This window comes from Marmota monax, unplaced genomic scaffold, assembly GCF_021218885.2.
Source record: "Marmota monax isolate L192 unplaced genomic scaffold, Marmota_monax_Labrador192_F-V1.1 WCK01_AAM20220418_F8-fsc00111, whole genome shotgun sequence".
In the NCBI taxonomy this organism is placed as follows: domain Eukaryota; kingdom Metazoa; phylum Chordata; class Mammalia; order Rodentia; family Sciuridae; genus Marmota; species Marmota monax.
In genome coordinates, this window is record NW_026695067.1 from 1,594,472 (window position 1) to 1,620,450 (window position 25,979).

General features: G+C 35.1%; 1 protein-coding gene across 35 annotated transcripts in view; it reads right to left on the reverse strand.

The window, feature by feature from the left end:
* Nrg4 (neuregulin 4) overlaps positions 1-25,979 on the reverse strand; it is a 202,647-nt gene that overhangs the window by 11,017 nt on the left and 165,651 nt on the right. For 32 of the 35 annotated variants that reach the window (XM_058573787.1, XM_058573770.1, XM_058573784.1 and 29 more), the window contains 2 exons: positions 22,395-22,544; positions 14,169-14,248 (listed from right to left, as the gene is read on the reverse strand). In XM_058573787.1, the coding sequence (XP_058429770.1) occupies positions 14,169-14,248; positions 22,395-22,544 (230 nt within the window). Of the gene's footprint in view, positions 1-4,473; positions 4,556-7,733; positions 9,502-14,168; positions 14,249-22,394; positions 22,545-25,979 lie in introns of those variants that run through there. The other 3 variants (XR_009225256.1, XM_058573790.1, XR_009225257.1) reach the window with 3 other exon arrangements.

Genomic DNA, 25,979 nt, shown 5'->3' on the forward strand with positions numbered 1-25,979 from the left:
GAAAACCTAATGAATCTACAAAAAGACTGTTAGAGCTAAATGAATTCAGCCAAATGAATTCAGACAAGGGGCAGAATACAAAATCAACACAAAAATCACTTGCACTTCTATATATTTATAGTGAACAGTCTGAAAAGGAATCATGTGAACAATTCTATTTATAATAGCATCAAGAAGAATATTTAGGAATTAACCAAGGAGGTGAAAGACTTTGTTATGGTTTAGATATGAGGTATCCCCCCAAAGCTCGTGTGTTAGACAACGCAAGAATGTTCAGAGGTGAAATGGTTATGTTATGAGAGCTTTAATCTAATTAGCATATTAATCCATTGACATGGATTAACTGGTACCTGTAGGCAGGTAATGTGTGGCTGGAAGAAGTAGGTCACAGGGTGTGCCTTTGGCTTTATATTCTGTCTCTGGTGAGCAGAGCTTTGTGCTTCCTATTGCCATGTTCTGAGCTGCTTTCCTTCCACCATGATATTCTGCATCACTTGGGCCCAGAGCTATGGAGTTGGTCATCTATGTACTGAGACCTATGAAATTATGAGCCCCAAATAAACTTTCCCTCCTCTGTGTTTTCTTGATGGATCTTTTGGTCACAGCAATACAAACTGACTAAAGCATATGTACAATGAAAATTACAAAATATTGCTAAAAGAAATTAGACAAATAATTGGAAACATAACAGTACTCCTCAAAGTGAGCTACAGATTGAATGCAATCTCTATCAAAATTTTTTTTTTTTTTGGCAAAGTGGGGAAATGCTCACTGAAGTTCAGATATAATCTCAAAAGACCCTGAACAGCCAAATCAAAGTGAGAGGACTCACGCTCCTGGATTTCAGAATGCTCTGATTCTGGTATATAAAGACCAATGGAATAGAAAAGCCTAGGAAAGAAACCTCTGTATAATGAAATATTTTTTGAGAAAAGTACCAAGGCTATTTTCAACAAGTGGTGTTGTGCAAGTTTGACAGGCATGTGCTAATAAATGAAGTAGGATCCTACCTAACACCATATATAAAACTGAACTCAAAATGGTCCAAAGACCTAAACACAGGATCTAACACTAAAACTCTTAGAAGAAAATAAGGAACTCTAAGGTTGCTGTATTTGACAACAAAATTGCAGGCAATAACAGAAAAATAGACCAAACTATTCATCAAAACTTAAACATTTTATGCATGAAAGGGTACTATTTCAAGAGAGTAAGAAGGCAATCCTCAGATTGGGAGAAAATATTTGCAATTTGCACAATGTATGGATTTAACATCAAGAATACATGCAGAATTTGGGGCTAGATTTGTGGCTCAGTGGTAGAGTGCTTGCCTAGTATGCATAGGGTACTGGGTTTGATCCTCAGCACCACATAAAAGTAAAATAAAGATATTGTGTCCGCCTAAAACTAAAAAATAAATATTAAAAAAAGAATACAGGGCTGGGGATGTGGCTCAAGCAATAGCGTGCTCGCCTGGCATGCGTGCGGCCCGGGTTTGATCCTCAGCACCACATACAAACAAAGATGTTGTGTCCCCCGAGAACTTGAAAATGAATATCAAAGAATTCTCATTCTCTCTCTCTCTTAAAAAAAAGAATACATACATACAGAACTAAAATGGGATGATAACACAAAAAATCTGATTTAAAAATGGCAAAGGACTTAAATCTCCAAAGAAGATATAAAGATGGCTAGTGAGCACAAGAATGAAAATTATAATGAGATACAGTAGGATGTCTCTCTCTTTCTCTCTCTCTCTCTCTCTCTCTCTCTCTCTCTCTCTCCCTCTCTCTCTCTCTCTCACACACACACACACACACACACACACGCAAGGATGCAGATAAATTCCAATTCTTATGCACTGCTGATGGAACTATAAAGAAGTACAGTTATAGAAAACAGTTTTAATCCATTGTATTTCCTATTACAATATATCAAAATAATTGAAAGTATGGGCCTGAGGGTATATTTATACACCCAGTGTTCATTGCTGCACTATTCATAGTAGTCAAAAGTTGGAAATAACTGGTAGGTTAAAGGACAAAATATATTATCTGTACAATGGAATATTCAGCCATTAAAAGGAATTAAATTTTGATGAGTCTTTAAAAAAATGTCAAATGAAATAAGCTAGTCACAAAAGGAGAAATACCATTCGATTCCACTTATGTGAGGTATGTAGAATAGTGAAATTCATAAAGACAAAGTAGAGCAGTGGTTACTGTCCATCAAGGGATTTGGGGGGGAGGAGTAAAAGGGGGATTATTTAAGGAGTACAAAGATTGAATATGGGATCATATAGAGATTGATAGTGGTGATGGCTGTACATAATGTGAATGTACTTCATGTCCTTGAACTATATACTTCAAAGTAGTTAAAACAGTAAATTTTATATTTTATCAAATTGCACCAGGGGCTGGGGTTGTGGCTCAGAGGTTGAGCGCTCACCTAGCATGCGTAAGGCAATGGGTTTGATCCTCAGCATCAAATACAAATAAAATAAAGGTATTGTGTCCATCTACAACTAAAAAATGAATATTAAAAAAATAAAATAATAAAAATACATTAAAAACCACCAAAAAGAAAAAAAAATATGGGTTAGCTGTTAGAAAAATAACTCCAGCTACAAGGAAAGAAAACATAAATGCATATTACTCAGTGAAAGAAGCCAGTTTGAAAGACCACATACTGTATGATCTCCAGTGTAGGACATTCTGGAGAAAGCAGACATTAGCGGTTGCTAGAAGTTCAGTGGGAGAGAGGGAGGAGTGAACACATGGAGCACAGGAGATTGTTAGGGCAAGGAAATTACTATGTATAGTATAGGATGCTGTGATAGTGGATATATGGCATTATACATTCATCAAAATCTGTAAAACTACTACAAAAATAGCAACTTTAATGTAAACTATGAACTTTAGTTGATAAGACTGTATCGATGTTGGTGTATTAATTTAAACTAATGTGCTGCCCTGGTGTAGGGTGTTTCCTAACAGGAACAGGATGAGGGAGAGGAGCATGGGGGGACTCTGTACTGTCGCTCAGCTTTCCCATACAGGTGCTCCTTACCATGGGGTTGCATTCTCCCAACCTATTGTAAGTCAAATACCCAAAAGTCAAAAATATATCTAATACACGTAACCTACCAAACATCACAGCTTAGCTATAGTGCTGTGGGCCACCGGTTGTTCCCCTTCTGATCATGTGGCTGACAAGCAGGGCTTTGCTGCTACTGGTCAGCATCAGAAGGGGATGAGCACACGTGCTATTTCAGGAAAGATCATAATTCAAAGTGCAGTTTCTACTGAATGTGTATCACTTTCACACTACCATAAAATAGAAAAATAATGACTTGAACGATTGTTAAGTCAAGTCATAAGTTGGGGACTGTAATCTAAATTTTTTCTAAAAGTCTTAAATTTAAAGAATCACATTTTTTTCTACTTTCTCAGTATCTCAGACTCATCTGTTAAATAGTGATTTATGGTGAATGGATGAATAAATTAAACACTAGTGACAAATTTAATATATGGGGCCTACACTGGGCCAGACTGTGTAGAAGAGCCAGCGTGCATACCAGTTTTGAAAAAGACGTGGCTTGGGAATGGGATTGTGCATGGCCGGTGCTTGCTCCTCTGCCCCAATTCTTTTGCCAACCCTAGACCTTTGGTGGTCAGAAAACCCACCCTCCAATCTGCTGCAAGACTTTCTATACTAACAGTCACTATAGCTTTTTTTTTCTATTATGTTTCAATGTAATTTAAACAGGTGGAAAAAAAACGGAGCATTTGACCTGTGTTGCCCCTAAAAAGATGAAAATTTGGCATTCTGCAAAATCATGCACTAAAAACTACAGGCCTTTTGAGGAAAACAGGTTTGGGATTTAGTAACCTGTGTAGTAAGATTAACAACCCTAAATTTGCACTGGCATATGCTTTAAGAATGATTCCATCTTTTTCAGCCTTAAACTTTCAAGTTTATGTTTCTTTGAGATAAAAATCCTTGAACTAAATCACTTTTAACAGAAACCATTTTCATCAATATTAAAAATATGACATAGCGATGTCTTTATCAGTCAATGCTTCTGTCTACTCACTAGGTAACATGTCATCTTGGATGTTTCATCTCTGTGTAGTTGTAGCTTCCTGGATAGAGCAAAGAGTGAGGTGTGTTTTGAAACCCTAAACCAGTCATTTTTTCATCATTTTTTTCTTGCTATCTCCATATATTCCTGAGGGTTTCTCTCTGGTTGTGAGGAAGTTTGCTTCCTTTGCCTTGCCACCTTAGCTTGCTGGGGAATCATGCTGGACCACTGTGACTTACATACTACTAATGCCACCACTGGCCTGTTGCATACAAGCTGATACACATACAGAAGCACATGCGCCTGTCAGCACAATAGGCTGTTTCATGGAGTGACAGTTACTGTCTCATGTTTAAGGAAGAAGAGATTACATTTTTGCTTCATTTTACCTTATGGTGTTTCATTTTCTGCTGTTGTAAAATAAAAACAAAGATATAGTCCGCTTGATGTTTCTTCAGTGGTCTCCATGACCTTTGGAAAACAATTAAGATTGAGATGTTTTCTCCATCTCAGTTTTCCTTCGTATATATACCTACCTGCTTTGGCCTCATAGTCACATGCTTAAACTCATAGCTTCTGCTAGAGTGTAGGTGAACTAACCTAGAACACCCAAATTCCCAGCAGCCTTCCCTGTAGTGTTTCTCAGAAAACAGTTTTGTCAGTATCCGTATTCTAGACTCACAAGTTTGGTACTCTGTTACCCAAAATTCTAAAAAGCCTGGTGATCTTTTGAAGATAATCAATCTAGAAGGTTGGTTGAGGGGGAAAAAAGTGCTATAGTGAGTAACTTGAGTCACTCTAACAACAAAGAAAGTAACATATGGCAATAAAATGGAAGAAAATATCAAATACAAGGACCAAAATATCCCATGGTTAACTGGGGCTATGATGTGCAGACAAAAGCTTTTCTAGCCAAGGAACCCTGAGGCTCCCGCCCATACCGTGGAAGCCTAAGTCCATGAGAAAAACATGGGTCTGGTAGCCAGACTTCCCTGGGTTTAAACTCTTGTTCATTTCCCTAAAATGTCATATATTTATTATTTATTATATTTTTATTAGCCATTTGTGTATTTTCTTTGATAAAATGTCTAATAAAATATTTTGCCCAAATTTTGGTTTTCTTTAATTCTTGAGTTGAAAATAATTGAACGAGTTCTTAATACATTAAATGTATACAATAATTGGGTTGAAAGAGTCCGTTATCAAACATGATTTGCAAATACGTCCTATTTATAGACCTCTGTATCCGTTTTGAAGTCAGCATGACACTGTGGCTCTATAGCAAGTCGGCAAATCAGATAGCTTGAGGCCTCAACTTTGTTCTGTTTCAAAACTGTTTTCTCTGTTACAGGTCCTTTGCATTTCTGGAAGAATTTTAGAATTATCTTATCAACTGCCATAAAAATATCTGCTGGAATTTTTATTGGAATGGCATTGCCTCTCTCGGTCAATTTGAGGATTACTGACATCTTAACGATATTGGATCTTCCTAACCTGTGAACACAGTACATCCCTCTATCTAGGTGGTCTTAATTTCACTTCTCTTACAGATTTTACTGAAAAGGTATTCCACATCTTTTCACATCACTGTAAATGGTATTATTTTTAAAATTTGCATATCCAATTGTTACTGATACACAGAAACACAACTGACCTTGTAATATCGATCCTGTCTTCCAACTTTGCTAAACTACTAATTAATTGATCACATAAAATGTATCCTCTCTTTTACAATATTTTTAGGAAGAGTTTCTGTAGAATAATTGTATCTTCCTTGGAAGTTTGGCAGAAGTCATTAGGTAAGCCATTTGGGCCTGAATTGTCATTGTGGGAAAGTTTCTATATGCAAATTCAACTACTTGAATACATATGGAGCTATTCAAGTTATCTCTGAGAGTGCTTTCTTAGTTTTTGTTGTTTAAAATATTTGTCTTAAGTTGTTTCAAATCTCCCCTTATTTATTTATCCTTTCAATATTTATATTATTGGTAGGAATGCCACTTAGCTTATTCTCCATATTGTTAATTTATGTCATGTTTTTTTCCTAACCAGCATGCCTACAAATCTACTAATTTTATTGATCTTAAAGAACCAGCTTTTAGTTACAATTATTTATGGATTTTTCTCTATTGCTCTTTTGTTTCATATTTCATTGATTCCTACACTAGCCTTTATGTCTTTTCATGTATGTGTGTGTGTGTGTTGTAGATGGACACAATACCTTTATTTTTAAAATTTATTTTTATGTGGTGCTGAGGAGTGAACACAGTGCCTCACACGTGCCAGGCTAGTGTTCTACCACTGAGCCACAAACCCAGCCCCCTTTATGTCTTTTCTTCTTCTTACTTTGGATTTTTTTTTTAAATAGGCTTTTCAGAGAGAAGATGAGATCATTGCTTTGAGAATGTTCTTTTCTAATTTAAATATTTACTGCTATAAATTTTGAGAAGGTATGCTTTCATTTTCATTCAGTGGAAAAGGTTAATTTCCCTCTTTTTGACTCTTGGGTTATTTAGAAGCATGTTATTGAGTTTCCAAATATTTAAGTTTTTTCCCAGAGATATTTCTGTTATACTTTCTTATTTCATTGTGGTCAGAGAAACATATTTCGCATGACTTGTATCCTTTTTAATGTGTTGAGACTTGTTATATGAACCAGTTTATTATATTATGAACTTGTTATATTCACAGTGAAATTTGGGGCACTTGAAAAGAATATGGTTCTGTTGGTTAGATGGAGTATTCTGCATATTAATCAGGTCCAAAAGGTTGATACTGTTGAAATCTATTATATCTTCACTAATTTTTAATCTATCTGTTCTGCCAATTATTAGGATAACACTATTACAATCTCTGGTCATAATTATGGATTTGTCTATTTTCTTCTTGGAGTTTCATCAGTTTTGCTTCATGTATTTTAAAAGTTCTGCATTTAGGTGCATGTTAGTGAGGGTTCTTCAGAGGAACAGAACCAATAGGATATGTGTATATACAGAAAGAGATTTATGTTATGGAATTGACTTATATAATTGTGGAGACTTGGGAAGTCCAAAATCAGATGGGGAGTCTGGCAGGCTGGAGACTCAGGAGAAAGCTGCAGTTGAAGTCCAGAGGCAGCCTGCTGGTGAACAAGGAAGAGCCCACGTTGCAGATAAAATCTGAAGCAATCTGCTTGCAGGATTTCTTTCTCTGGTGCAGCCAGCCTTTTGTTCTATGGACTTTAACTGATTGAATGAGGCACACACACATTATGGAGGCTAATCTGATATTTTCCTCAGAGTCCATCAATTTAAATGCAAATCTCATCCAAAGACACTCTCACAGAAACATCCAGAATAATGTTTGACCAAACCATAGCCCCAGCCAAGTTGACACATAAAATTAACTATCATAGTGCATAAATATTTAGTATTATTAGACTTATTAACAAATTGCCCCCTTTATGAAATGCCAATCTTTATCCTTCATAATATTCTTAGCTGTGAAATCTATTTTGTCTAATATTGGTATAGCCATTAAGCTTTCTTGTGATTAATGTTAGCATGTAGATTTATATTTGCATCTTTATAATTAAAGTACATTTCTTATAGGTAGCATATAATAAATAGTTTTAATCCAATTTTATAATCTGTACCTTCTAATTGGGGAATTTAGACATTGAGAGGTTGCACTGGGGTGTGCAACATGCATCTTTGACCTGCTGTGGTTTCCCTTCAGGTGATATTACCCTGTTTGACATGTAGCATGGGAGACTTACAATAGGATATTTCCATTGCTCTGCTCCCAACCTATGTATTTTGTCATTATACATTTTACTTTTATATGTGTTGTAAACCCCACACTTTATAATTTCTAATGAAATGGTCAGTTATCTCTTATGTAGATTCAAAGAGTAAGAAAAAGACATTAGGTCAGATGATATAGCTCAGTGGTACAGCACTTCCCTGGCATGTGCAAAGGCCTAAGTTCAATTGCCAACACAGTCAAAAAAAAAAAAAAAACCCACACAAAATAAAACCCATATTATTTATCCATGTAACTGCCATTTCCAGTGTTCTTAATTCCTTTAAATAAGTTCATATTACACATCTGATATCATTGTTGTTTTGCCTGGAAGACTTTCTTCTGCATTTATTTAGTATGGATCTGGTGATGACAGATTCATTCAACTTTCAATTTCTGTATGTCTGAAAAAAACTCTATTTGCCTTCACTTTTTTATTATTTAATTGATTCATAGCTTTATTGAATACAATTCATACACCATATAATTCATCCATTTAAATCGTACAATTCAGTGGCTTTTAGTACTCAGAATGGTGTAACCATCACTGTAATTAAATTTAGGATATTTTTATTCCCCTAAAGCAAACTTCCATTCCTTAGCCATCACCTCTCTAATTCTCTAATTTTACTCAATGCGAGGCAACAATTAATCTGCTTCTGTCTCTGTAGTTAATTTGCCTATTCTGGGCATTTCATATAAATTCAATCACAAAATATGTTTTCTTTGTAACTTGCTTCTTTTACTTTCAAATACTGTATTCAAAGTTCATACCTATTACATGCAGCATGTATTACTAACTACTTCCTTTCTGTCTCCTGCCTAATAATTTTCTGTAGTAAAAATGTAATTAATGTAGTAAAAATGGTCATTTAGTTAGAAATTTTAAAAAAATATTTATTTTTTAGATATAGGTGGACACAATATCTTTATTTTATTTTATGTGGTGCTGAGGATCCAACCCAGTGCCTCACTCATGCTAGGCGAGCACTCTATCTCCGAGCCACAACCCCAGCCCCGTAGATAGAAATTTTTATTATAAATAATACTGCCATGAACATTCATGAAATGTAATGTTTTAAGTTTTGTGTGGATACATTTCATTTCTCTTTGATGTATACCTAGGAGTAGAATCGCAGGGTCATAAGGTAACTTTACACACAAACTTTGGAGAAACTGCCAGAATGTTTTCCAAAGTGGCTGCTCCATTTTATATTCCTACTGGCAATGTGCAACAGCTCCAGTTTCTTCACATTCTTGTTATTGTTCTTTCTTTCTTTCTTTCTTTCTTTTGAAAAAGCTTTTTTATTCTAAATCAAATTAGTTCACCAATCTAATCATAACAATGCTCAACATTTCCCATTTTTGGCAATTTCTATCACTCTCAATTTTTGGTAAATCTGCCCTGTGTTCCCAACATCATTGCACCCATGGCCCTCAGCAACCATTCCAGAAAACAAAGATGATCTAATTATACTACCTGTTCTTAATTGCATCTAGTAAGTTTAAAATTCTTTCTCTACTAAGAATCATTAATAAAGTGTCCATGCTTCTTATGAAAGGCTTGATATCATAAAATGCTCCTGTTTGTTTGAAAGCAAGAACAGTTTTCCACTCTTGTCTTCATCATATAACTGTTAAAGGGGAAAAAAGAAAGGAAGATCCATATTTCTTGTTTTTGTTTTCTTTTTCCCCAAACCCTGAATTTCTTCTCAATCTATAATGAACGCAACACAAAATCCACATTTCTTAGTGGAACTATTTTTCTTATTTGAGGTTTTTTTTTCAGATCCTGAATTTCTTCTAAATCTACAATGAAACAACCAGTGGATTGACAACATTGGTTCTGAGATAGACCCACTTGGTAATGAGAAAGTCCAATTCCAACTGGGGAAATTTACCTGAGTCCCAACCTTTTCAGTTTAACATTACACCTATCACCTAGAAAAATAAATCCAAGTACCCATCTGGGTTGAGAAAAGAGTTACTTGTGACTTTATAAAAAGGGGAACTATGTAATGTAAAATTCCAAAAAAGTCAAATGGTGCTACATAAGACATTTTTCTTTTTCTTAGGAAAAAGGAGTTATATGGAAACTTCTCATTATCTTTTTCTTCTCTTCTATGTCCAAAGTTGAAAGCAGGTCATACTATAGGGTCCATCTCACCTTCTTATCTAAAAATATACTCGTGCTATTTTTCTTCCAGTTTTGGCCACACGGAAAACTAACTCTACTGTGCTATATGACTCCACAAAACAGGATGAATAAAACTGTAATACAGCAGCCTCTCATCTTAGGAAGGTGAACAGGGTTCCATCATGGACTCAAACTGGGTTGTTCGCTTTTACCATTCTTTTAACTAAATGTAAGCATGCACTCACTTAGCTGCTACACAATCTGGTCCTTCTGTAGAAGAATGAAAAAATTTAAAAAGAGCAAATGTTCCAAGACTTGAAAAAGTAAATAATAGGTTCTGTCTCCAGGAGAAAAACCCCTCCTTTCATCCAAAAATGTGGATTTACACATGTAAAGATATGTATTTGTACAGATTCTCTTTAGGTATCAGATATGAAATCAATCTTGATATCTTGTCTTTATGCTTCTTTATCACACCAAAGGGTTAACTGCAAAACTGGACCTTCATTTCTATCCAGTAAATCTGTCACAAGATGAACCAGGATATAGAGATATATGTAACTTTTTAACATCTTTTTCTTTTCAAATTACAACAAATATTTGGAATTTACTGCTGCAGTCTCAAATGTGCTTATCATAATAGTGGCCGAAACTGGAAGACATTTTTAAAAAAACCTGAAGTCATCCATACTTGCCATTTATTAGTCTTCTTGTTTGGAGCAAAAGGCTAAGAATTCACAAATACCACGACCTAAGCACCTGTTTCAAATTAAACGTCAGCCTTCAGCTTGCAAAATAATTTTTTGATAATTAAGCAAATTGCAGAAGACCCATCAATTGCTTTTTTTCTTCAGGGAGAAGTCAGCAGGATAACTGCACCCTACGGGCTTCTTTCTGTGTTGAATTTGAAAGGTGAAACAAAAGAAAAGCAATCTTTTCCAATCCAAACCATGGAGGTAATGTGTAGAAAGGTATCCATATTTCAGTAGGGAAAGTGGCTGGATAAAAGAAGCAGGACTACTCGCTCTAGAAGACAACATAGAAATACCGGCCACATCCTGAGTTCAGAATTTTGTTTTGAAATGAATAAAAAGCACCTAAATGTAAGGAAAGTGTTCATCCTGTGTGACAAGAATTTTCACATGGTCCATCAGACGCAGTCGGCTTCCCGGGGGCCTGCACGCCCCCAGCCCAGAAGCCAAATGGCCAAATGGCCTAGGCGCTCCTCACTCTGCCATCTTCGCTTCTTCTCTATTGTTCTTTCTTAATACAGTCATCCATATGGGCAAGAAGTGATAATCTGTTATAGAGTTTTGTTGTTGTTGTTTTTGTACCAGGGATTGAACCCAGGGGCGCTTAACCACTGAGCTACATCCCCAGCCCTTTTTAAATTTTTGAGACAGTGTCTCACTAAGTTGCTGAGGCTAGCCTTGAATTTGTGATCCTCCTGCCTCAGCCTCTTGAGTCACCGTCATTATAGGTGTGTACCACCATGTCCAGCTTCCCCATGTCCAGCTTCATTATAGTTTTGATTTTCATTTCCTGATGGCTAATGATGAGAATTTTTTTGTGTGCTTATTGGTCATTTGTACATTCTTTGGAAAACTATCTTTTCAGATCGTTCATCCATTTTTAAACTGGGCTAGCTGTTTTTTTTTATTATTGACTTGTAAGTATTCTTTATGATTTTTGGATACAAGTTCCTTATCTCATGATTTGAAAAATTTTCTTCCATTCTGTAATTTTCACCTTCTTGAAGGAATCATTAAGGCACAAATGGTTTAAAAAAAAGAATTTGATGAATACAGTTTATTTATACCTTTGTTACTGATAGTTTTGGAATCGTTTCTAAGAATCTATTGCTTAAGGTCAGAAAGATTTACACCTATCTATTTTAATAAGAGTTATATATGGTTTTGACTTTGATCCATTTTGAGTTAGTTTTTATATATTGAGGTAGGGGTTTAAATCCATTCTTTAGTAAGTGGTTATACAGTTTTCTAGTACCTTCTATTGAAAAGACCATTATTTTTCCCATGAATCGCCTTGACACATTTAAAGAAATAAATAAGCACTTATTGCTGAACTCCCAATTCTATTCCACGGGTCTCTGTCCATCCTCATACCAGCACTACCCTGTCTTGATTACTGGGGTCTTCATTGTAAATTTAGAGATCAGAAACTGAATTCTCCAACTTTGTTCTTCTTTTTCAAGATTGATTTTCTATTTTGCCCTGTTTTTGAAAGATATTTTTTCCAAGATATAAAATTCTAGATTTATCTTTTTAATTTTTTGCAGTGTCATGGATCAAACCCAGAGCCTCATGGCTTTACCACTGAGCTACATCCCCAGCCTTTTAATTAGAAAAAAAATCATTATAGTTGCTCTGCTCCTTTCTGGGTTAGACTGTTCCTTAAAAGAAGCCTGCTGTCATCCTTTGTCATCCTTGTCTTAGCTTCTCTATATGTAATGTGTCTTTATCTGGCTGCCTATAAAATCAATCATTAGTCTTGAGAGATTATGATGTGCCTAGATCCCCCTCCCCGCCTCCCCCCTCCTTCTTCTACTACTACTACTAGGATTGAACTCAGGGGCACTCAACCACTGAGCCACATCCCCAGCCCTATTTTGTATTTTATTTAGAGACAGGGTCTCACTGAGTTGCTAAGTGCCTTGGTTTTGCTGAGGCTGGTTTTGAACTCGCAATCCACCTGCCTCAGCCTCCCAAGCTGAGGGAATTACAGGCATGTGCCACTGCAGCCAGCGCTTTATGGTTCTTAAGTGTAGTATTTATTGAACAATTTATATCTGTACTTTGTCAGTTTTTATAAAATCTGAAAAAATGGGCTATTTCTTTAAATATTTTTTTTCTATCTCCCCTCTTATCTCCTCCTAGAACTCGAGTTAACACAATATTATGCTGCCTGAATTTGTCACATAATTCACTATAGATTTTTTTCACTTAACTTTTTTTGTTTCTTTTTTAATAGTTTATAATGTTGTATTTTCAAATTCATCAATCTTTTTTACAGTTTTGTCATCTGACATTATTATTATCCAACATTTTTTATTTTACACACTTGTTTTCAATTTCATTTCTTTGGAAATTCACTTTGGGTTGCAAAAAAAAAAAAATCTTCCATGTCTTACCTTGTGACTACATGGGCTATATTTACAATAAACACTTAATATGCTTGCTTGCTATTTCTAATATCTATGGGAATTTCAATGTATTAGGTGTTTATCATTTTTAAATGCATTTCCAGCTTCTTTGCAGGTTGGTAATTTTTTATTGAATGTGAAACACTATGAAATTACCTGTTGAATACTGTATACTTTTTATATTATTATAATGCAATTATTAGAAACAATTTGATTCTGTCAGTTCATGTTTTTAAGGTTTGTTAGGCAGGACTGGAGCAGCTCTTAACCTAGGGCAAATCATTCCCTGCTCCCGGGGAAAGACATTTTGTGTAGCCGTCCTAAGACCCATGAATGTGAGGCCCTGTGTGAATATGGGGCACCACTCATCTTTTCAAGGACTCTCAGCTCCATCTTCTTAACTCAGGGAATTCACCAAGCTCAGCATGGGTTCCCTGATACTGCACTGCAACCTGGAAGCTTTCAAGACAGGAATCAAAGGCAATCACTGGCTCATCTTGTCTGATTCCCATCCCTCACAGTACTTTGTTGCCTAATGTCAATGTCTTGAAAACCATTGTTCATGTATTTTTGTTTATTTCAAGTGATAGGAAGCAAATTCAGTGCCTGCTATTCCAGATAGTTTTAAACTGATAATTTGTCTGTAAGTTTCTCAGTGATTTGTTTACCCACACAGGTAAAACTCCTTCTCCTCACAGGCCAGTCCACTTCAGAATACTTCTGGAAACTAGTTCCTCATATCCATGTAGCACATTATAGCTAACATTGTAATTTCATGTATCACTTATATTGTTTTTTTTAGGTGTGTGAGGGGGAAATATGACCTGTGTCATACTGCTAATAGGAAATTTATCTTCACATGAAAAGTGGTGCCTAGCACAAAATCCATTGAAAATTCTTAAGGTCAACCTTTTTTTTTTTTTTTTTTTTTTTAATGGATTCAAATCTTTACATGTAATAATAGAAGTCTCATCCAGGACTTTAAGCATGAATTTACTCACTGTGGTGTGCTCTGGTACTGCTCGTCTCTACCAGGTTGATATCACACTGGGCTGAACTGGTTCTTTGAAGGTGGCCCTTCCTTACAGCAGAGAGGAGAGAAACACAAATGAAAAATGGGTAACTGAAAAGCATGTCAGAAGAACTAGAAAGGAAGTTTAAACTTGAATATTTGGAGGTTTATTTTAACTCCACAACTACCTGAAACCATCAGGACTGCCCTAAAATAGTGCTGCCATATTTAACAAATGTACCAGCGTGGAAGGTCATCTGAAAGGCAGTCAGGGGTGGTGATGCCATTTAGCCTTCTTCCCTTATGGCAGCATAGCTACTACATTTTAAGGTAACAGGAATATTTTTGTGCCTTTTCAAGAGGTTAGTTTCCACTATTAGTTGGACCCTCATCTGACATAGGGTAGCTTTAGTGAACTATTCTATTAATGGCATTTAAAAAGTTCATTTTGGACCTTCTTGGTTTTTTAACATTTTTTTTTTTAGTTGTCAATGGGTCTTTATTTTATTTATTTATATGCGGTGCTGAGAATTGGACCCAGTGCCTCACACATGCAAGGCAAGTGCTCTGCCACTGAGCCCCAGCTCTAGCCCCCATTTTGGACCTTCTTTAAGGTTTTAGCTTATCAGTTTTTTGTTTGTTCGTTTGTTTTTTTGTCATCTGACCAACGAATATAGGTTAGAATTTATGTGATCATGACAGATTTTTATAAAAAACTACTTGAAATATTAAATAAAAATTTGGAATGTAAAGTTGCTTTAATTTTTTCAATATGTCAATACTCAGAGTATTTACTTACATTAATGAAAATAAATTCAAAACCATCTTACCTCAGCAAAATGGCATATATTTTCTCAATGAAGAATGGCTCCTACTTCTGAAAGCTACTGATTCTAGCCCAGAGGTTAGCATTGGTGAGGTATCATTTGGACCTCATTCAAAGATGACCCTAAGTAGTTACTAAACCACTAAGGGACCCAAAAACTGTTATAGTAAACAATGACTTGGTTTCATTCTTTTTTAAAATATTTTTTTAGATGTTGATGAACTTTTATTTTATTCATTTATATGTGCTGCTGAGAATTGAACCCAGTGCATCACACATGCTAGGCAAGCGCTGTTTCACTGAGCCATAACCCCAGCCCTTGGTTTCATTCTTAAAACCACATTTCCAAAAGACAAATACATTTCACATGGTCGGTATACAACAGATCCAAATCTAATCTCTAGATTTCATGAGCAATAGCTACTCATGTTATTTTTCAAATTAATTCTGCTCTTGGCACATCTTTACTCACATAATTACATAAAAATTACTTCTGCTTATGTTGTCATTTGAAAATGGAAAGTACATGATTTCAAGAACATTACAACCCTGAAAATTTGTAAGAATGCTATTTTTTCTCATTGATTAAAGTTATGCCCATTTTCCAAATGTTCTAAAATGAATGTGTTTAACTTTTATGAGCAAATTGTTGCTTTGTTGTGAAATAAAGCATTCAAACAAAAAGGGTGAATAAAATGCATAAAGTTAGACAATGAACAATAAATATACATATACCCAGCATGAGATGAGAAATACACTATGAACATATCTCAAAAGCCCTATGTGTACTTTCTCTAACTGAATCCTTCCTGTCCACACCAGTAGTAACCACCTGCCTGTATTTTGTGGTAACCAGTATCTCTCCTTTCTTTATACCTACCGTGTGTGTGTATGTGTGTGTGTGTATACATGTATCATATACACATGTGTGTGTATATGAATATGTGTGTGTGCGTGTGTGTGTATATATATATATATATATATATATATATATATATATATTATTTGGGTTTGCTTCATTTTAAACTTTATATGAATGGAATTTTGTTGTCATGTTTTCTTTTGTAACTTGCTTCTTCACCCAAAATTATGTTTGTAAGATTTATCCAGGTTGATATATGTAACTATAGTTCATTTCTTCTCTTACATATTGTTCTTTTGAATGATGTAACTTTTTGTCCATTTCATGTTCATGAGAACTTGGGTACTTTTCAATATTTTTATTATTATAACCAGTTCTATAAACTCCTGGTAAACATCTGTAAGAATTTATCAGGTATCTGTAGCCAGAAGAAGAATGGGCACACACTTGTTTAGCTTTACAAGGTATTTGCAAACTGATCCAAAAGTGTTAAAACTTTTCAAATTTTAAAATAAAACCATTTTATATTGTCTGGCTGTGACTTAAAAAACTTATTTTGACAGGCTCACAGGTGAAATAATGGTTTTTCATTGTGGGTATGACTTGCATTTCTATAAAAAGGTTGCAAGGCTTGCATGTTTATTTTCTGGATCTTTCATCTTTTATAAATTCAATTATTTTTTCCCATTTGTCTACATGTTTACCTTTTTCTTGGTGATCTGATATATTCAAGAAATAAATATCCATGACTATATTTCTTGTGTTGCATATATCTTCTAGTTTGTAGCTTGGTTGGTCTTTTTTTAGTGGTATCTTGGAAACTAGGAGTTTTCAATTTTAATAAAATCAAATTTATTAGCCATTTCTTTTGTCATCTTTTGCTTTATGATTCTTATTTCCAAAATCTGTCCCTATCCTCTAAAGATACAAAGATATTCTTTAAATGTTCTTCTAATAGTTTTCATTTAGCTTTTCAAATATAAGCCTTTAATCTCTCTGAGCTGATTTTGACGTATGCTGTAAGGCAAAACCTCAATTTTACTTTCTTCTGTATGGATAAGCGATCATGCCAACAACTTTCATTGAAAGCCCATTATTTCTCCACTGCTCTGCAATACCATCTCTTCTGTATGTCAAATATCTACATATGCTGCATAAATGGAAATGGAAAAGCTCTAGGCTTTTTATAGTCATACTTTTTTTCTTCTTCTTAGTTTGGTATAAGTTTTTATTGAGAAGGCTAAAAGATTTTTCTCCTTCAATCTATAAGTAAAATGAAATATTTATTTTTTCAGTATTGGGGATTGAATCCAGCCAGGGCCTTCTGCATTCTAGGCAAGTACTCTATTACCGAACTGCATCCCCAACTCTATTAAACAAAACAAAACAACAACAATAACAACAACAACAACAACAGGGTTTTACTAAGTTGCTCAGGCTGGTCTTGATCTTGCAATCTTGTTTCAGCCTCCTGAGTTGTTGGCATTACAGGTGCATTCCATCATATCTAGCTTAATTTTTAATGTTCCATCAACTTTGCATTTCCTGGAATAAATCCAAGATCATCAGATAGATGTTTTTTGGATGAGATGAATGCTTAAATCTGGATTTTGAGTAAAACAGAGTGGCTTTCCTGATGTGGATGGGCCTTATCTGATCAGCTGAAGGCTTTAATAACTAAAGACTGACCTCCCTGGAGTTATAAGGAATTCTGTGTCCTATAGAATTGAAATGAATACTGACTCTTCTCTAGGTTCCCAACCTGATTGCCTATGAACTTGAAATGCAATAGCAGTCTTTCCCTGGATCTCTAGCCTGCTGGCCCCTGCAGATTTTGGACTTGGCAGCCTCCATAATTGCTTGAGTCAGTTTCTTAAAAAGTGTGTGTGTGTATCACACACACGCATTTACATCCTACTGGTTCTGTTTCATCTGAGAGTTCTAATACATAATGTTGTCTGTTATGAACTAAATCGTGTCCCCACAAGATTCGTGTGTTGAAGCCCTAAACTCCCAACATGACTGTATTTGAAGGTGGTATTTAGGGAAGGTAATTTTAGACTAAGGGTAGGGCCCTAATCTGAAATGATGGGTGTCCTTATAATAGGAAGAGACACCAGAGAGGTTTTTTTCCTCTTCATGCACACCCAGAGAAACGGCCATCTACAAGCCAGGAAGAGGGGCCTCACCAGAAATCAACTACAGTGGCATCTTGATCTTGGGCTTTTAATCTTTGTAACTGGGAGAAAATAAACTTCTGTTATTTAAGGTACCTAGTCTGTGGCATTTTGCCATGGCAGCCTTAGCAGACTAATACACTTTGTAGATGTATCAAAATGATGCTAGTCTAAAAAAAGAATAAGTGAATATTCCTGTTTATCTATCTTCAATGATAGCATGTGGTTTGTTTTAAGAAAAGCACTAGTAAAACTGGGCCTGGGTTTTTTGTTGTTGTTTGTTTGGGCCTGGAACCCAGGCCCTCATGTATACTGAATTATAGCCCCAGACCTTCTTATTTTTATTTTGAGACAGGATATTGCTAAGTAGTTAAAGCTGGCCTCAAACTTATGATCCTCTTACACTCTTGTGATAAAAACTTCTTTATTGACAGAAGAATTTCAAAAATATTCTGTATGAGCTTGTAAAGAATTTTGTAGCTATTGGGTACTATAAGTAGTAGATTAACCTTGTTAATTATATTGTTAAAATCTTATGTTACTGATTTTTATCTCCCTATAAATTTCTGAGAGTCATACATTACAATTTAACTATTATAGTAGTTTTGTTTCATTTTCCTTTATATTTCAAATTTTGATTTGTATTTTGAGACTTTGCTAATTTTATATACTGCCTTGTGTCCCCGAAGGCCAAAAGAAATTCATATGTTGAAGTCTTCCCCAGTGTGATGGTATCTGGAGATAGGATTTTCTGGGAGATAATCAGGTCATGAGAATGGAGTCTTAGTCCCTGTTTCCTGGCACACAATTCATATAATCCTTGGAATCTCTGAAATGATTGGTTTCTTTTCATATGCTAATGAGTTGACCCATAGCTGGCAGCCCTTAGCTAATCTTTAAATAAATTCTCTTGAACTAAGACATGTACTGAGTTTTTAAAAATTATAATTATTTGTTGGAGTTCTGTTTTGGTCTTTGTAAAATCTGCTTATTTTTAAGTCTCTCATTTATTTTTTGATAGATATAAAACATAATTAATTTATATCACATCTGATTCTTCTGAAAAGTAAAAATTTTGAATATCTGAGTCTACTATCAGTTATTTCTGTTAGTTCTAACTAATGGTACCTCTTCTCTTCTGTTTGGTATTCTTTTTATGATGTTAAGATGCTTTTTAAGGTAAAGAATGAAAGTAGGTTCTTCCAGCATTGATTTGTATTTGTTTCTGTCAATAGCCTGGGAACATTTCCAGCCTGGACTAGTTTATATTCTTACCACCCACCTCCCACTTCAGAGTGTCTAAATTCAGGAAGAATGCAAACCCACATAGCATTTGTAATTAAAGAATTTTTCCCCCTTCTTTTATTTAGAACCAATTGTTCTTATATAGTCTTTTTCTTCTATTATGACTATGCTTTCTACCCAAAAGACATTATTTTGTCTACTTTAGTGCTCTTCATATTAAAAATATTTCTAAATTCTGGCAGTCTGGGGAGCAACTATAAATAGGAAGGTATCATATTTGAGACTTTGATGCTCAGTGGCATTGAGCACTGTGGGGTACAACATATCATGCTCTTCACAAACTCTATGGATTGACAAAATAATTTAATTTTTGGATAATTATAGCAATATTAAATTCTATGGATTTAAAAACCATACAAATCACTGGCAACAAATCCTAGTAGAATATCGAATTTCCTTATTAAGACTTTTGGTAACTGTTAGACATGTACTTCTGGTTCTCTAACTTATAAGCAAATGATTGAACTGCATTTTCTGACACTCTTTGTAATTGAGTAGGATCTTGAAACTTGTTCTGGCCAGTTAATTAAGTAGGCAGTGATGTGTGTCACATAGGCAGATCATTTCAAGTGTGAGACCCTCCAGCTCTTTTTTTCCTCTGGCTTGACAACTGACAGCACTGAAATTAGTGATTACTCCATAATTTGAGTCCTTAAGTGAATATGATTAGCAAAACCATGTGTACTAGCTCATAATAATTACATATTAAATATGAGGAATAGTCTTTTAACATTTTGAGTCACTAACTATTAAGGTTGTGTCTTAGTCTTTCTTTTTTTCTGTTGCTAAAACTGAATACCACAGACTGGGAAATCTACAAGCACTGGTATTTTGCTCAGTAACTGATGAGGGCCTTTGATCTGGGTCTTGTCATGGCAGAGGGCATCACATGAGGAGACAGAGCCAGCAAGCCAGAGAGCACTTATTTTATAACAAAGCCACTCTAGTGATTACTCATTCATTCATGCTGGTAGAACCCTCATTACTTGGGGAATTAAGTTTCCAATGCATAAAATTTGGAGCTCACTAAATTCAAATCATAGTACGCTGATAGTTACTACAGCCAAACCTAGACTATCATAACTGGTGGTACAAAGAGTAATTCATTATCCAATTAAAAGTTTAAAACTCTATCCGAAGCCAGCACTAGAGCAGTTAATCAGCTAGTTTTCCCCTTAGCATACTGACTGACAAATGTTTAGAAGACTAGAATAAGAATAGATCATTCACTATTCCAGACATTTACACATTTAAAGTCAAGGGTAAATCAAATCCCAATGTCTGTTCTCATTATCTAATACTGTATAACATACCACCCTAACTTTTTTTTTTTTGTACTGAGAATTGAACCCAGGGGTGTTCATCCACTGAGCCACATCTCCAGCACTTTTTCATATTTTATTTAGAGACAGGGTCTCACTGAGTTGCTAAGTGCCTCGCTAAGTTGCTGAGGTTGGCTTTGAACTTGTGATCCTCCTGCCTCAGCCTCCCTCAGTCTCCTGAGCCACTTGGGATTACAGGCATTACACTGCACCTGGCCCACCCTAAATTTAGTGGAATAAAAAAAATTATTGCTCATGGTTCTGTGGATTGATAGCTGAGCATTTTTAGCTTGGAGTCTCTGTGATTATAAGCAATCAGCAGCTAAGTCAGGAGTCAACCAAAGGTTCAAATGAACTAGACGTCTGAGATGGCTCATTTAAATGGCTGACAGTTGTCACTGGCTGTGGGGCTGGTTCTTTGTGCTGTTTAGATTTCTTACAAGGATGGATTTTATATGGGAGCATCCTGTGTATGGGTGGCAAGAAGTGGAAGCTTTTAGGCCACTTCAAAACTGAAATGAACAGAATTCTATGGCCCAAGGAATAATAGTGCCTGCCCATATTCAAAGATTTAGAGAAATAAACTACCTCTTGATGGGAGAGTGGCAAGATCACATTGCAGAAGAGTATGTGGGAATGAAAGCTATTGTATGGCTATATTTGGGAAACACAACCTGATCCAATGGGCTTGTATGTAACTTTTTGTATCTGAAGTAGTCAGATGTTAAAATTATGAGAGACAAAACCTACTGGATTGCCTTCATGATGTATTTTGAAAAAAATACATGATACCACATATTTAAAAAAGAACTCCCTCCAAATCTTAATTACTCCTTGACATAAAACAATTGAGAGAGAAATCAATATTTTATGAAATACTATTTTACCTACATATTTTTTTTAGAATATAAACTTCTTAAGCCAACTTGCACCTCTTTTATGATTATTCTCAGCTCTTTTTCACAAGTATGAACAGCATACAGTATGCATTTAATAAATATTAATGATGAGTTATGATATTGGATAACTCCTAAATTTAATAAATTTCACATTTTCACACAATTTCAAAAAACACTGAAGATTAAAACTGATGAATGAAAGTAATCTTCAGTGTACAGCATTCTCCATGAAAGTAATTTTTCCTTTTGTCTCTTATGAGTTACCAGTCTTCCCAAATTAATTGCCTGCTTATTTGTCTCTCTCTACATAGATTTAAATCTCCTATGAAGTTAGGGAACAAGTCTTCCTTATTCAGTATGGGATTAATTATGTGAAGCACAGTGCCTACAGTACAGTAGGCTCTAAATTCTACATATTAACCACATGTCTTAAACTTTTATTTCCAGTATTGCATAAATTGTTTTTTTCTTTCATATTCAAGACTTAACTTAAAACAGACTTCACTTAAATATTTAGGAGAAGGTAGACCCACCCTCACTATAGTCATCATGCCCAAAACACCTAAATATTTAGGTGATGTCTTACCTTAGTAAGTTTAAACCTTAGTTGTTTAAGAAAGTCCAAATTATGATGGTAGAAAAAAATTGAGACTACTTAGTAATAAGATGCTTTAAAAATTACTTTTAAATTAATTACAGAAGCTGCATTAGAGGAATAATTCTAAACATTAAACCTCCCAGAGTGAAAGCATATTAATTATTTAGTGGAATCACTACTTTATGTGCTACTTTTATTTTCAAGAGCATGTTTCTATTTTGGTTACCTGCAAAGGAAGTAGAGGGCTGCAATGGTAAGTGTTACTAGAAGAACAGTCAATGCCAGGAAAGCTGCAAACAGGTTGCTTTTGCTTTGGATGCTTGAACTTGGAAGAAAAACTTCTTCACAACGAGCTCCTGTGTAATTTTCAACGCACCTATAGGGATAAAATATCAGATAAAGAATGCATCTCTGCTCCATTAGCTAATCTGGACAGCAAAAGGTAGCTTGTATGAAGGAAGGAGACTAATCTTCAGATTATAACTGTGGAAGAGACATGCCCTATGATGCTCAAGGGATACAGTTATAATGAAACAAATTAGATTTCTTACAAGATAGGGGCAGATTCTATAAGGGTGGTAAGAAGCGGAAGGGCTTCTAGACCAATGTTTGCTGTCTTCTTTTTCCATTTTTCTAATGGCTAAGAAACTACAAAGAAATTATATTCAGACTTCTATTTAATTTTTTTTTAGTTGTTGATTAACCTTTATTTATTTATATATGGTGCTGAGAATCAAACCCAGTGCTTCACACATGCTAGGCAAGTGCTCTACCACTGAGCCATAATTCCAGCCCCTAGATTTTCTTTTGAGATAGGGTCTCAAACTTCCAGGCTCACGTGATCCTCCTGTCTCAGCCTCCCAAGAAGCTGCGAGTCGTGATGCCAGCAACATGACACCTGACTTATCCTCTAGATTTTCAATGATGTGATTGTTCGTACATAACTCAAATTCATCTAAAATTAATTTTGTTGCATTTGGGTACAGGTTTAGCTCTAAATACATTTTTTCCTCAAAATTACTAACTTGTTATTTCAACCTCATTATTAAATATTCAATATCTTACCCACTGTTTAACAATGCCTACTTGAACACGTCAAATTTGTGTAAATAACAGTATTTCTATTCTTCAATTATCTGTACATCTAATCTTGACTTCTACCACATTGCTTCAATATTGTGACTTTATAGTGTAGCTCTACTCCCTATATTACTAGTTGTCTTTGTTAGAATACTTTTTAATATTCTCATGAGCCAACTATAATATTTTAAAGCAAATTACCCTTAGCTCTCTAGGCCTATGACAAGACTGGAGGTGTAGCTCAGTAGTGGAGCACTTGCTTGGCATGTGCAAGGCCCTGGGTTTGATCTCCAGCATCACAAAAACAAAAGAAATAATACTATATGACAAAGAATGATAATCTTTGGTATTAACAAGTTCCTTTCTCCCTGTTAATGTGTTCAAAGGATTATAAAACACAAAGATTGATATAAATTAACAAGAATGACATAACATTAGATTAATTTTATTATTTTGCAGTTGCATTTAAGATATAGTATCTTAATATATTTATAAAGCAACCCAAGAAGTCATGGAGTAAATCTGCAGTAAACTAAATTTAGCACTAATTCTGTGTTTAAATAAAAAAGGGTGATATATTTTAAGCTGGTTTTACCAAAAACAGAAAGTATTAAATTAATTCTCCTTACCTCTTTCCAACTTAGGTAGATATTTAGAAATTTACTGTCATTTCTCTAGACTAATAAAGACACAGGTCTTGAAAGTTACACACAAACTAATCAGTAGCTTTGACAACTAATGTGATAGACTAATAAAGTAGTCTACATATAAATAAAAGGAAAGGATGTTGAGGTATAGCACACAGGATCGACTTTAGCCAGCTGAGCAGAGGAAAGGTTCCACATGAGCCTCCGGCCGGGCCCGTGTGAGGCAGCAGTGTTACTGTGGGAGCTCCCACTGCCGGAGTTGGGTTAGGTAAAGCAGCATCCATATTCTCTCAAACTACTATGAAGATCAGGTTGAGGAGGTAAACAAGGAAAAGTAAGGATGAGACCTGGGGGGCAGACTGAAATGCCAAGTGGAAATATTCTGGGGTAAAATCACAAATACTTAAAGTCTATATATGCTAATTTTTCCACAGGTAAGGTCAGTTAAACAAGCACTAGGAGAAAAAAGATAAAGTGAAAAAATGTCTTTCTCCTCTAACTCCACCTCCCATTTCCCCAAAGGGGAACTAACACACACACACACACACACACACACACACACACACACACACTGTCACAGATAAGCAGAGGAAAGTGTCTCCTGAGTAACCAAAACATAAAATAAAAACTCTTCCACAATTTAATTATTTTTGTTTTTAAACAGAATTCAGTAGTCTGGGCATGGTAGTATAATCCCAGTGATACAGGAGGCTGAGGAGGGAGAATTTCAAGTTTGAGACCAGCCTTAGCAACAGTGAGACCCTGTCTCAAAATAAGAAATAAAAAGGTATGGGGATGTATATCAGTGGTAGCGTGCTCTGGGCTCAACTCCTAGTACCACAAGAACAAAACAAAGAATTGAGCAAGTACCAATTATTCATGCCTTCTAAATTTTTTTTTTCTTTTAAGTTTTAACCACTGAAAGAAAATCCTGTCATAATTTTAAAAAAAGTTCTCAATTTTTGAAATAATGTTTTAAATGGCATTCAATTTATATTCTAGAAAAATTAACTGAAGCTTTAAATAAATAAATCCTGAAATGAAGCAGTATAATTTCTTTTGATAAGAAATATTTATTTAAAAAAAACTATAAACTTATTACTTGGATTTCTTAAGGCTGTTCAAATTCAGATAAGATTAGACTTTAAGGGGGAAAAAAAAAAGACAAACTAGCTGATGTAACTAACATAAATCTTTCATCTGGACCATGCTCTGAGTTGGAAGGAGTCAGGAGAATGGTGTACACATAAGCCTAGAGGTCAGATCAGGGTGTAAGCAAATAGGAAAAGGCATAGGAGGGAAACCAGTCAACAAGATGGGTTTCTCTGTCTCACTGCAGGGGCAAAGCAAACACATGCACTTGCAGGAAAAGAAATCCTGAAGGTTAACTTAAATTCAAGAAAAAAGTTTTGTTATTGTTTAATGAGTCATCAGAATTTAGAGAAAGGCAAAGTCACATTTTAATATTATACTCTTATCTAAGAAGTAGAATTGGCTAACCTAAAAATGAATTTTACAATTTTAGGTATTTATTATATAAAAAAGTAAATACTGCCTACCAATGATTGTGCACAAGGAGTCTACTTTTAAACTTCTAGCTCTTTTATGAAAATGTTATGACCCAGTTACAATACAAATGTAGAATTTCAAACAACTCTTTTATAGGTAAACAGGTTTAATGAAGTACAGACAGAGAACTTCTTGTACCAGCCGAGAAAAACGCAGAAAGGTTGAGTTTTGTACCCGCATTTACGCGAAGCTAAGTAGCTTTTGTCTTTATGTGAATAACTCTCTTGTTAAATTACTTATATGCCTCATTACTGCATAGATTTCCAAGTAGTAAAGAGTTGTGCTACCTAATGAGGTACATACCAAGGACTAAGGGATCATGCCCATTTCCTGGCACCTAAGATTAATGCTGGAATGTATACAAATGCTCAGTAGGATGAGCAGCTCCAAAACAGAATTCAGCTTATACCACCAACAATCTGACCCTAAATATTGTAGCTATGTTGAGTATACTGCAAAGTATTTCAGATTCTTCTGTGTTCAAGGTACGTTGTTAACACATTAGAGACATTTAG